At 45.1% G+C, this 13,458-nt stretch overlaps 1 protein-coding gene across 2 annotated transcripts; it reads right to left on the bottom strand.

Moving 5' to 3' along the window:
* Positions 1–953: 953 nt before the first annotated feature.
* Positions 954–13,204, bottom strand: FUT10 (fucosyltransferase 10). 2 transcript variants are annotated; one of them, XM_026078183.1, is made up of 6 exons: positions 13,179–13,204; positions 12,238–12,338; positions 10,887–11,216; positions 8,002–8,287; positions 2,513–3,348; positions 954–1,211 (listed from the first exon to the last, which is right to left on the bottom strand). In XM_026078183.1, exons 3-6 carry the CDS (start codon positions 10,965–10,967, stop codon positions 987–989), a joined length of 1,428 nt encoding a protein of 475 aa, XP_025933968.1. In that variant the 5' UTR covers positions 10,968–11,216; positions 12,238–12,338; positions 13,179–13,204; the 3' UTR covers positions 954–986. The 2 variants fall into 2 exon arrangements, with proteins under 2 accessions (XP_025933968.1, XP_025933959.1); XM_026078174.1 differs by lacking the exons at positions 10,887–11,216; positions 12,238–12,338; positions 13,179–13,204 and adding an exon at positions 9,970–10,145 and having other exon boundaries at positions 956–1,211.
* Positions 13,205–13,458: the final 254 nt, after the last annotated feature.

The raw sequence follows: 13,458 nt of genomic DNA, 5'->3' as shown, positions 1-13,458 counted from the left end.
TACCAGACAAAGATATGGCAAGACTTTGGCAAGTGATGCCCAAGCTCATCAAGTTCTTTCTTTGCCAGATAAAGCAATTCTGGGGACTTCTGTGTAGGCTGCTTGCCTATCTCTCCTTTTGCTTTGTGAAGGCTCTTCAACACCATCAGACCCTTAAGTTTATCCCTGCTCCTTCAAGCACATAATTCCACGTTTTTATGTGATACAAATACTAGTTCATCATCAAACAGGCCAGAAGATAAGTCAGATTGAAGCCAGGCCTATTTCTGGAGAGGGGACATATTCATGTACTCTCCTTATTTTTAGCAGAAGACAGTGGGTAAATCTTAGCCAGCACGTTTTTCATTCAATCTGTCCCTGGACACTAACAGATGGTGCTTCCTTGTGCCAAGCGCTAATGCACTTTACATTGGCACTCTGTGTCAGGACACATAGCCCGCCAAGTCTCTGCTAAATCTGCTGATGCCGGGGGAATTGATAACAAACAGCTAGTCAGGGACACTGTCCCAATATTCCTTCTATCTCTAAAGTAGAACAGAAGTTGCACCAACGCAACTGTGTCAGCCACTCTCCAGCCAGTGGATATCAATTCAAGGATGAAGGAACTTTGATTGGGGAACATGGGGTCCTGAGGCCATGAACATAGGTGTGTATCTAAAGATGGAAGGAGATACCTTTGGTTCATGGGGACTAGACGTGTGCTTAAAACTGGGCCTTGAGAACCTTGACAAACTGCTGCCTTAATGCTCAAATATCTGAACTATGACGATTAATATAACTATATATGTATATGTAAAAATATAACACAGTGGGGCAATTCTGTTGCTTAGCAATACTCTTTGAGTACTATGCCTACTAAATTTAGTCTTACAGGACAAATGGTCTACTTCCTATGGTTACCAATCCTACATATAATAAGACCACCTGCAAAAGAAAATTACATAGACTCCCCTGAGGAGCTCACTCTGTTTTACAGGTTGTTGTGTTTATTCTTTGAATACAAGCATCCAAAATTCTTGAGCTGTAAAATTCATGTTCCTTTCCACCAGCTGTCTCAGTGCCCAGGCTTCTTTCTTGGATTGCTCAAAGCTCGGTATCCACATCTCTCGGAGGGAAGCCCAGCCTGTGTCTGAAGATGAGAACCAGAAAGCTTCGGGTTTGGGGCAGCTGAGGTGATTAACCTGAGCGTTCCAGCTCTGGGGCAGCCATCCCTGCAATGGAGAGAAATAAAAAGAAGAGGTTATTAGGAACCTTCAAAAAGGGGTTATGTCAGCAAATCATCGAGCAACCTCAGCAACATTTATCTTGCCACCACAGGCTCCAACCATGTCCCTGTGGCTCTCCCATCCCTTCAACTCACTTTAAGAACTTCAAATGCTTTCTTGGTCTCTCTGCTACCAGCTGACCATTTAACATACTGCTCAGATCGACTCCTGCAAAAATATGGCCTAATGGTGTAAGACAGCAGTAGGATACTACAACCATTGGTCAGTTCCATTACTGGACACAAAAATTATTTTGATCTACACTGATAACTGAACTGATGGAGAGCTTTAAAAAAGGGCTGCTGATTCTTGGTACCTAAGCCTGGGAAACTTAAAGGAATGCGGTAATTAAAATGAGTGGTCACCAGATCAGAAATGTATGTAGAGTGACTGTGTCGCTTCAGTCTAATTTGAAGTAATGTTATGTTTATAACAGCAAAATCCACCTCAGCTAGCAGCCTCTGGAGACTGAACAGCTCTTGGAGCCTTCAAAATGGCCTTCCAGGGTCATAGCTGAGACCCTTGCAAGACTGCTAGGCCCTTGGTGCTGGGCATCCTTGTAAGAGAGCTAGTCCCAGGTGGTCTCTATCAGAATAACTTCCAGAAGATTTAGACCTGGAGAAACAGGTCCAGCTCCTCTCACAAATGCTCAGCTTGGCTTAGACATCAACGTTCAGTTAACAAATGTGGCCACAGGCAATGACATTTTGTTGCTACAGGTTTGAATGCACCCACACATACATAGAACCAGAGAGTCAAGGAGTATTTAGACTGGGAGGGACTTCCATCTAGTCCAGCTCCCTGCTCCAAGAAGATCTAATCAGATCTGGTCACTCAGGATCATATCCAGTCAGGTCCTGAATATCTCCAAGGATGGAGAACCCACAACCTCTCTGGGCAACCTATTCTAGTGTTTGACCACCCTCAAGGGTGGTCATCTGAAGTTAGTCACTAAGTCAGCTACCCTTTTCATAGCCTGATAAACACCTCCTCCCTGAATAATTCAAGCCTTCTGCTGAGATGACCACCAGTGCAACAGTCAGTATGGAAGAGCTCCAGTAATATAGCCATACCAGGAACACACGCCCTGGCCAGACATGGTCTTCTGCTAACACCTTTTGGCATGAGGATGCACAGCCCAACAACACTGCAACACCAGTGGTTGCAGGCTGCCCAGAACTGTGGTAAATTTGAACCTAGTATAATTTTAAAACCTCCCTAGGACATAAGGACAAAGTTACAAGTACCTTTTCTTTCCTCCTGATGTTTTCCCATACTCTCTTACACACCATGCATTCAAAGGTGTCAATGTAATTGTCCTGGGTGATATCTTGCACTCCCCACTTGCGTTCCTTCATTGCTGTAAGCAGCCTGGGGTTGGAAATGTCCCCTTTCAGTTTCCATTCAAGGTAAGCCTCATATTCTCGGTCATTCGTATCCAGTGCCTTGATGTAGTGGGCCAGCTCCCGAGGATGTGAAAACCTAGATACCAGGATTGCACTCTTGTTACTAGGAAGCCAGTCTACAACGCTGGGAGAGCCATAGTACACTGGTACTACTCCCAATTTCAGTGGCCGCCAAAGTTTTTCAGTGATGTAATCTTCACAGATAGCATTTTCAAAAGCAAGAATGAACTTGTACTGCGCCAGTATTTTATAGAAGTTCCCATCATCCATGGCAGCTGGATTTCTGAGATGCTGAGGAAGGTCTCTGTTATGCAGACATTCCCCATAAGAGTCTACTTCAATGTGGCACATCAGCTCACGCACATAGCTGTCCCGGTCAGAAGGAGGGTTGCAATCAGACTGCACATACACAAGTGGTGCAAGCCTCTTCCTCAAGCTGTTCTTCTTCTGCAGGGGGATCATGTACCTCAAGGACTTCAGAACTTCTACACCCTCAAGGTACTGAGTGGTCAGCGGTAGGTGTGAATAACGGCTAAATGTTGCAGTGTGGTTGAATAAGGTGATGGTTGGTTCATGGAAGAGCTTGTAGTTGTTTTTCGGTGACTCTTCATGGAAAAGGGCCCAATCGTGATGGCCCTTACGAGGRAGGGGTAGGCTGTCTACACTGAAGTCAGTACCTAGACAAAAACAAAAGTGTTTACTTTGCCCCTAAATTAAGAGGTCACACTGAAGTATAATGACACAAAAGTCCTTTGAAGATCCCTGCAAAATGCACTGGGCTGAAACACAGCCTTCTTACTCATAATTAAGCAGTTTTTGCCTCTTATCCCATTGTCTTTACATAAAATGCTTATGTAATATGGTTACACTCACGTCAGATAAAAGTATCCTGATGGCTTCTTAATATTTCCACTGAAAGCCATAGTGGGATAATAGTGTTTTAGACTTTGTATGACCCAAAACAAGAGGTACCTATTTTGTATTTTACTGGACTTGGTATTATCATGAACTGTCGTAGATCATTTAAAACAGCACTCAGCTGGTCAACCCTATCTATCAAAAAGACAGTTTTGATTTAATATCAGCCCCATAGTCATTGCATTTATGACATTATAAACACATAACACAAAGAGAGTAATTCATGTGTAGACGGAGGACTGGTATAACAGATAAAACTGTTTGGCAGCAGAAAAATCTGGAGAAGAGGGATCAGTAGTTAACACTAGAAATGGTTTACTTTCAGGTCATATTAGTTTTAAGGCCTCTCATGTCAAAGGTTCACTAGCAATTCCATATTTTAATGCACTGAAAAGGAGACTAATAAGATGCTCAATAATCTGGTTATGTAAATAAGGGAACAGATGCTATTGCCTATGTCTATGATTAGTGAAATGGTTAGCACAGAGCTGAATTTGCTTCTGGTAGCAAAACAACACAAAGGATGCTAAAATATTGAACAGGCTTATGGAGAAAAATTACAAGAATGAATTGAAATCTTGAAAAGACATTGTACTATGGAGACTTTGGAAGCCAAACTATTTAGTTCATCAAAGAGAGAATTAAGAAGTGATGCATCACAGCTGCCTAGCAGAACATACAGGAAATAGTTTCTGGCAGAAGATGCTCCTCAAAGCCAGAAATAGAAGAACCATGCCTGAACTCTAAAAACAGATCACTGTTACTGCTTGCAACTCAGTGGGAGGATAGAGGAGGAAAGATTTTGGTGGAGTCTTTAGGTCAAACCTAGAAGACTTTTCTGAAAAGCTGGTCTGTGCAAAACTCGAAATACTGATTTGCAAATCTGATCCTGCAAAACTGTGGCACAGTACAGCTGTACCACACTCATCTGACTAGCCTGACTGCAGATTAAACATAAAGCTAATAAATCTCTGTCAGGACAATTCTTCAGTGTCCTAGAGCCACAGTAATAAGTGGTTTTGACTAAAGTGTCAGCACTGAATATATTTCAGTCAGTGTTGTCAAACAAGGGAGGTTTATAAACCAAAACAAACACTGAAGAGCTGGTTTGACCATCTTTAGAAAACATCACAATGCCATTCTCTTGGGACAAACCATTCTACCATCTCAGCCACACTCATAACCTTTGGCGCCCTTTTCTACCCTTGACCTCAACCTACTGATTGAAAAATARAGGAAGCTGACAAATTCTCACGCAGAATTTTGATCAAAAAAACTAATAAATAAAGAAGGAAAAACATGCCAAACGATCTCTGTGGCTCTCCAAGGTGACTCCAAGGATGACCTTACAGAAGAAACAGAAGACTTCACTACTGCAGTGAAGAAGGATACTAGGAGGCAGTAGCATAAAACCCTCCAATAAAGCAAGATCCTTCACAAGCACCAGGTGGAGGCGCTAAAGCCACTAAAGTCACTAAAGTATTTGACATTCTTTTTTTCCACTAAAGTTTGGTCCCAAGGCCACCTGAGTTTCAGCACTGAGAGGATGAAGGGCTGTGACAGTTGCTGAAAAATATTTTTTGCTTCCTCTGTTTTTGATGTGTAGTTGTGATGGGAGAAGGTGATGTAAACTAAAAGTGAATTAAATTTTCAGAAGAGTAACTTGTAAGGCCTATTTGGTTTTGAAAACACTTTGTTCCAAGTGATGCCAGGAAAAGAAGCAACAGTACACAGAGATGATAATGAAATGCTGTGGATTGAAACCACAGTTCTTCAGGTCTCTTGCATGGTTGTTCCCTCCATGAGGCAATATTGAGGGGGGTGGAGACAGGGAAGGAAAATGCACAAAAGAAGAGTGGGACAAAGAAAGGGATGAGACAGAGATAAAAGTGRAACATGTAAAACTTACCAACCAAGGAGAGAATTAGGTAAGGAGAAACTTAGAGAAAAACGCATTATAGATAAAAGCACATCAAAATGACTGATTCTAATATAACACTTAATCAATCTCAGCTCAGCAAGCAGACAAAAGCTTTTAAGGATTAAAGGGAAGATAATAACAGCATGTTACCTACCCTGCAAGATGAAGGAAATTAATAAGCTTATGAGGGAATAAAGCAGCACCAAAGATTCTAATTATGAGCAATTTCAACTTCCAAACTATTAATTAAGACATCTTAGATATGTGGCAAAGTGCAGCAGAGAACGACAGATGCTGTCAGGATCAGTTCTGCATCTTTGGAGATATCCTTCATTCAGGATTCATACTGTGAGAACTCAACTTCCCAGCACAAAAAGGCTTGATATCCCCCTCCCCTAGAAAAAAGATCTCTGAGGCTCTGACAGCAGGGCACCAGCTCCTTCCAGGAGGCCCAGATTCAGCTCTTGATGCCTCAGTTCCCCTCAGAAACAACAGAGTTGGTAGCTCATGCTACAGACAAAACTCTGCGATGTATGTGACTTTGAAAAGGTAAAGTTTGGAAACCCTCCCAAAGGGTCTGAAAAATCTAGAAGGTGGGTGCCACRCACCACTTCCAAATAGGAGATGGTGGCACTTGACAAAGTCATCACCCACACCTATGGGCTTCCCAGGCAAGGACAATAAATAGAGACAAGCTGCTGGAAGGCAGGTGCTTCTAGCACAGCAGATCTGCTGGAGAACACTTGTACCCCCTTTTTTTTTTGCTTAATATTCTTTTCAAGTTTTGGACCTTTCATCTCCTGACTAGTTCACCGACAAAATATTACATGAAAATGAATGCATGTTCTTTGGAAGGTGAAACTGAGCCCTGCTCCAACCTCAGCATGAGGATGCAAATGTTCAGGTTTTCACTCACCAAGCTGTTGGAGAGGGAAATTCTGGAACACAAAACTGTGCCTTTTTGCAGCCCTGCTGCAAAGTACCTCAAGGGCACAGTGTGTGTGTTTGTTAGTCGGGGAGGTTAGGAGAGGTGCAAGCCTTGCTTTCTGCATTTCCTGAGCTAGTGTGTATGTGTGTGTGTGTCAAGCTTTTTCATCTTGATGCAGCATTATTTTTGCTTTCAATATCACTATGAGCTTTGTGTCTGTAGTTTTTAGCATTGTGAGATTATTTGTTGTGGTTTAAAAATAATTAACATTTTTGCATATTTTAACACTTCTCTTTACATTCAATTCCAAATCAGCATGACTAGGAAAAGAAAAAAATACTAGGAGAGTCTTTTGCCTAAYATAAATAGTCCCTTAAAAGTATGCAAGTAAATCATGTCCACATGGCTGCTAAAAATGAACAGTAACAGTTCTGCTAAGGCTGGAGTGGACAAACAGAGTTACTGCCAGAGACCAAAAATATCAGTCTTTACAGCTTTCATGTGATGTGAACCTAGCTTTCCTTGTCTTTAACCGGGTCAGCTTCTCATTCCCTTGTGGTTCTTCCTTCTCTTTCAGACTTGACCACTGTGCCACCAACAGACAACAGTGACCTACTTGGAGCTCTGAGAAGGCAAGTGATGAGAAGTTTTCAGTTCACTATTAACAACTGCGTTAAAGGCCTTTCTTTCCTGTGTTTCCAATTCACTTGTATCTGGCCTTAGTGAATGAAGATTCAGGACTGTTTTGTTTTGTTTTGTTTTGTTTTGTTTTGTTTTGTTTTGTTTCCAGACAAAGGAGCTGAACCTAACAGTCACAGAAACGTATTTGTCTTTATTTTTCCACCTAAAATTCAGTTTTTCTCTGAAAAGTAACTCTCAGGGAAAAAAATAAAAATAAAATAATAAAATAAAGAAAGTTACAGCCTACTTTTAAAAGATGTATCTTGTGAGTTTTGTAGACTCATTTTACAGCACAAGCAATGGGGAGTTTCCTGCGCAGCGCAGCCAGCACAGCTCAGAAAGTTGCACTAGCTGCTATTCCTTGTGCAGAATCAATAGATTCCTTTCAGTAAGTTCCATTTACAGTCTGCTGGCAACCTCTTGGCAGAGAAGGCCAGGGAGCTGCACAGTTACCAGTGAGGGCATCATTTTAAAACAAAAGACTTGCACAAGTGTAACAAAGGCCTTGCAGAACCTCTGCGAGGGGTGACAAGCCAGAAGACTGGAAAAAGCTGGCTGGATCTCACACTGTCTTTTCAGGACTTGGCAGCTAAAGGAAATGATCTTTTCTCTCATAAGCAGGGAGCACATGTGATTGGAAAGCAGCATGAGACAAGGCAAGAGTCATCCCACAGATGTGCACGGTCACTTTTCAGAGCACCACTGTACTGAATATGCATCTCTACATCACTGCGGATGGTATTCAGCATCAGGCAAAGCTTAACAACTTGAACTGTGTAAGTTTTCTGTTCCTCAGTGATTCCCACCTAGAATATTTAACATGTAAGAGAAATGATGGGACAGGAGGGAAAGTCACGCCTTTCAAAAGAATCATCTCCTTACCATAGAACAGAAATGCTCTTGTCATCTGATGGTGCTGGTAGGTCCTGTTGACAGTAAAGAAACAAACATCCTCTCCACATTGACCCAATCTCCCTGTCTCTCCAGTCAGGGGAGACCACCAGAGCAGGATGGGGTAGTGATCTGCATCAGACTCTGTCCTGAAGTCGCTGTGAAGTTCCTGCTTCTTAAACTGAAAAGCATGTCTCTCCTCAGGCTTTAAGGGGCCACCYTGTAAGCTGGAGATTACTGCAGCCTTCTTCTCTGAATTGCCCAGTTCAGTGATCACCTTCAGGGAAAAAAACATGCATATATCACACAGCGTAGCTGTCATTAGCCAGGACACTCTCTTGCCAAATCAGAGTTTGAGTATCAAGCACGAACTAATCCCTCACATGAAGTTTCTGTCAATCCAAGAAGTGGATGCATTTCACTGACTGCAGCCACTGCCCAGGTGACATTACAGCAGAATAAGGAGAGCTTTGATTTGAATTTGTAAGGAGGAGACAGGAAATACATTTCTGTACGGAGGTATAGCCAGGTCACATATGATTGAACAGCATAACTTTTACTTTCTCCCTGGAAAATCATAAAATAGAGCACAACCCTTCAGTAGCCAGGCTTCTTCTGGAAATAGGCTGTAAACAAGCATGAGGTCTTCACGTCACTGTGTGGCCATCTGTGCCCACCCCACCTCTAATAGCTTAAACCTTTGACTGAATATATCAAATGCAGATGGGTCTTAAAGACAGTCATGTTCCTACAACTTCAGGGCCAGTCAGAGGTGAGAAATCCCCTCTACACCCACAGAGAAGGAGAAAACGTACCGTGAGTCATAACTTGCAGATCAGAAATCCAGTGAGGAAAGTTAAAAACTTCCCACCCATGGGAAATGCATCTACCACTGCTCACCATCAGCCATGAGACAAAAGTTCACAAAAAAACAGTCCTCAGTAGCTGTGGTGTCCGTGAAACCACCACTCTGCTCTACAAGTAGTACCAGTAATAAAAGTGTTCTTGGACAGAGACGTCTGTTGAGAGAGGGTAAGTGAAGCAGCAGAAATGGTGCAAATAGGTGTTGCTGCAGGATACACAGCAACTGCTCCTAGCTTTAGTGGGGCTAAAACCTTCCTGTTACTGTGCAAACACTTTTTTGCGTGTGCATCTTCACTGGCAGCACCTAATACCATCCCGCAAACAGCTGCAAGAACAACAGGGGGAACTATGACCCACCAGACAGCTCTGGCTCACAGCACTTTGACTTTTCGGATGGCTCTGAGGGAGGGTGCTGGAGAGTGGGAGAGTGTTGTTTATACTAAGCTGGTTAAAAGCATTTATCTTCCCTGACGGCTTTATTGCTTGCATTCATTTTGCTGTTTGCTGTGTCATTCACTCTCACTGTGCAGTAAAATTCAGTGATTGTGACTAGACTCAATAGCCTCTGTGAAACACAGGACACTGGGACAGCACACACGGGAGGCTGCACAGAGTGCAGCTGTACAGAGCTATGTAGAAAACACTCTCACACTGGCGAGTGGGCGGGATACTGGCTAGGGGAAAGATTCACAGTTCAGGAAGGTGTAACTATAGTAATATAGTTCAAATAAGTCTACAACTACCACATGTCGCAGTTTCTCCAGGCATGTACTCCTTTTCTACATGTAAATTTTGCCCTGGCAGAATTTAAGGAGTTTCTATATTTATGCAGAATTTCTGGTAGCTCTCTCTGAACTCCTGGGGATTCAGACATCTCCACTATATCCACAGCTCATGGGGATGAGTTCAGCACAGCGGCACCAGGCTTCTCCAGTGAAAAGCATCAGGATGACTCCAGACAATTCAGCACGCAGTGAACACTCCCAAACATAAACCCAGATAGAAACAGGACAGCTCTAACTAGATCCAAAACTGCTGAGCTGTGGAGCTGCAGCGGGGTCACAAACCCTCCCAGTAAAGCACCAAAACACTTACTAGCGTTGTTCCCAGGCTAGAGTAGCCACACTGCCATAGGATGCTCTGTTTCAAGGAGCAGAACCAAAACAGACCATTGAGGTTACAGCAACTGCCCGAAGAACTGGTTTCAGTTTGGAGGAGGCAGCTGGCCTGGGAGAGCTGGAGAGCATGCATTCCCACCTCTGAAGCTCATCCTGAAGGCTCCACTGGGAGTTATGAGAGTTACTGGTCTGAACAAGGACCTCAGTTAAGGGCCCAGCCCAAATGCAAAGACTTCTCTGGGATAGATCCTGGCCTTCTGATGACTAAAGTCTCCAAATACCCATGACTACAGGCCAAGGCTGACTCAGTTTGTCTAAAATTTGCCCTTTTTTACTTAAAGGCCGTACTGGCCTGCCCCAGCCATAACTAACATGCCTCCACATTGATTTTTCTCCCAGACATTTTTTATTGACCAGCTGCTGGACTTCCTTATGCCAAGAGTGGCCACTGAATCAGGACTGCTGGAGAGAGTTCCCATGACCACCTACTGATGTGCTCAGATTTTCCTTGGCTGTCAGCCACCTTAAAATGAAACAGGTCCAGCCTTGCTTTCCTACTTCATGAGTTCAAACACACGGCCTTGAGGAGACAGAGAAGGCAACGCTGGATGGAGGCAACGCAACAGGGCAAAGCACGCCAGTTCTGAGAAACTCCTTCAGCGTTAGAGGAGCTGTGCAACAAAGGTGCTCTCAGCACCTCTGTAATGTCACTTCTGGAGTTGGCTGTTACCACTAGGACAATGTTTCTGACAGCATTTCTTTACACAGATTCCTCTTAAAGCACCATCTGGTACAAAAGACGCCTGTTGCCTTTAATGATCTCTTTGGTCTGCCAGAATTGTATCACATTTTGAGTGCAATCGCATGCGGCCCTTTCCCCCCTTATCCCTGTACCTGGAGTGTTGCCACGAGGAAAAAGGCAGCTGTAAAGCAGAAGCAAGATGCCCACAGTTTTTTCCTCCTGATCCTAATCATGCTGCACTGCCAGGCCTGCAGAGTGCCCAAAGGTAGTCAGAGCTAGGTGTCAGGAAGGCCAACTTGTCTAAAATCTTCAGCCTTTGCTGTGATGCTTTCCCACTCCATCCTCACTCCTCTTCATGGACACCGCTGGTGAAAAGGGGACAGCATCAAGACCGCTCTTCAAGCTCAGTGATTGACTTTATGTCTACCGGTGGCTTTCCGCAGGTGCCAGAAGCATGTTCTGAGTCAGGTCTCTGCCTTTAGCTAAACCAAACACAAGACAAGGAGCAGACATTAGACATCTCTGCACTGAGAACCAAAGGGCAGTTAATTTGCACTGGGGAGCAGGTGGGAAGGCCCTCTAAGTGGCATTTTTATTACATTTCAGACAGCAAACTGCAAGGAGGTTATCCACTCTCCCTCAACCCAGCCTCAACTTGGGTTTCCTTGCTAGCGAGGGTCACACATCCTCTCCTTGCACGGCAGGCAGCATCGGACAGGGGCTCATGGCCTGGCTCAGCCTTGCGTGGGAAGAGCAGCCGTTTTCCTGAGTCTCAGGTGCTGCTTCTCAGCAGACTCACAAACAAATGAGCGATGAAGGATTTCCGCTCGGGCGCATCCCCTGGGCTAGCCCTGGAAATGCTCTGGAGGTGGAGCACAAACTATCCAGCCTCGGGATTTCTGCACAGCAGTGCTGAAAGAGTCTTCCTGAACTTTCTCACATAGAGAAAGCAACTATGCAGCACACCCACAAACACTCTCCAAACTTAGACACATTTAAATTTAAAAAGTTCCCCTTCCCCTGTAATCTACTGCTATGCTCGTCTGACTCTCCTCAGATAACTCTTCCCCTTGCTTGACTCCTTTTTTAGCCTTCACAGAGCCCCTACCGTTTTTCTGCATGGTGGATGCTACTCCCTGAAAATCCCAGCTCTTGACAACAGGAATAGGTGCTAGTTCCAGTTTCAGCTTAGAAAAAGAAGGATGGGAGAAAGGTAAGACTTTAGTGCTGAAGTCAGAGGAGAAAAGTTTGAAAATGTGAGTACTCCGAAAGCTCAGAAAGTAGAAACAAAAACCATACTTTTTTAATACATTGATAATTTTATACATGTCTCTTGTGGAGGTGTGCCTCCTGACACTTAGGCTGGTTTCCTATGAAAAAAAGGTATATGTAATTGTTTTTTCTCCATATGCCTGTGCCTATCAGCTCACCCACCCCCATTCCAACCCCACTAAAGAAGTCCCAAAATCCTGACAAAGAGGGTTGGGTCTCAAAGCTACCAACCTTGTACTACCCCTGTGCAGCGGGCAGCTTGAGAGAAAAGACGGATCCTGCTTCTGCCTCCATTGCAACTTGAGCATGAGCCCATCAACCACCAGCAGAGCCTCTCCAAAAAAAAACACAAGAAACCTTGCTGAGGTGGTTCTGCTCTGCACGGGACAGCTGTTTTTGAAGGTTTTGTGTGGGCACCAAGGTCCGCTGCTGGCTGTTTAGCAACTCTGAAATCAGGGCAGCTTCTTTTAGCCCCTGAATCCTCCACGCTTCCTGCACTACGGCCGAAAACTGAGTACTGGGAGGGGAAGGGGCTGAATTCTGCTCACAAATACGTTGGTGAAAACCCACCTAGGCACACACAGGTGCAGTATCTACAATGCCGCACTACACACGGCAAAAGTAAGATTGAAAAAGCTGAAGGATATCGAAACCCCTCCAGACACAAACGTAGTAATCCTGCCATTTTTAGGCATTTTTCTAGGGGAGGAAACTGCCCACAGCACGGGCGCGCTGTACGAACTGCCTGGGTCATGGCTTCGTTCTTGCGTTTGCAGTACCCAGAGCTCAGCACTTTTGCCCAGCAGTAGGTAAAGCCGTGCAAAGCTGTGTCCTGCCCCGGCTGAGCTCGCAAAGCTTTCCTGCCGCTGCCAGGCTGAGCGGAGGCCCAAGGGATTTAAGGGGGGGGGCGGGCGGATAAATGGGTTCCCCGCAAATCCTCCCAAACTTCCTAGGGGATCAGCCTGCCGCCTTTCCTTCCAGCCCTGCCTCACTGCACTTCCCCAGACTCGGCAGCCCAGCTGCACGCCGGGGCTCCCCTTTCCTCCCTTGCCCTCCCTCCCTCCCTACGGCTCGCCCGGCTTCGCGGCCCGCGGCCGGGGGTCCCGCCGCTGCCTTGGGGCGAGAGCATCCTGCGGCGCTGCGCACGCCCGCCCGCTGCTTTTCCGACTTACCCCGCAAAAATCGCTCCCGCCTTTCGCCGCCGTCCCTGTGCTGTGGGCTTTTTTTTTGCCTTTTTTTTTTTTTTACTTTCAGTTTGTGCATCTCCTGCGGGCGCGGAGAGGCGGCGTTTGGCGAGCGGGACGCGGGGCCCCGCGCAGGGACTACAGAAATGACCGTGCCTGAGACAGCTCCTGGATCCTGATCCTGCAGAGGCGTCCCGGTGAAACTCTGCATAGCAATCAGGAAAAAATCCTGCCTGCCAGGTCTGCGTTTCAAGACATCAGCCACCTC

This window comes from Apteryx rowi, unplaced genomic scaffold, assembly GCF_003343035.1.
Source record: "Apteryx rowi isolate R43461 unplaced genomic scaffold, aptRow1 scaffold_113, whole genome shotgun sequence".
NCBI lineage: Eukaryota > Metazoa > Chordata > Aves > Apterygiformes > Apterygidae > Apteryx > Apteryx rowi.
This window is presented reverse-complemented; position numbering and strand designations above follow the sequence as displayed.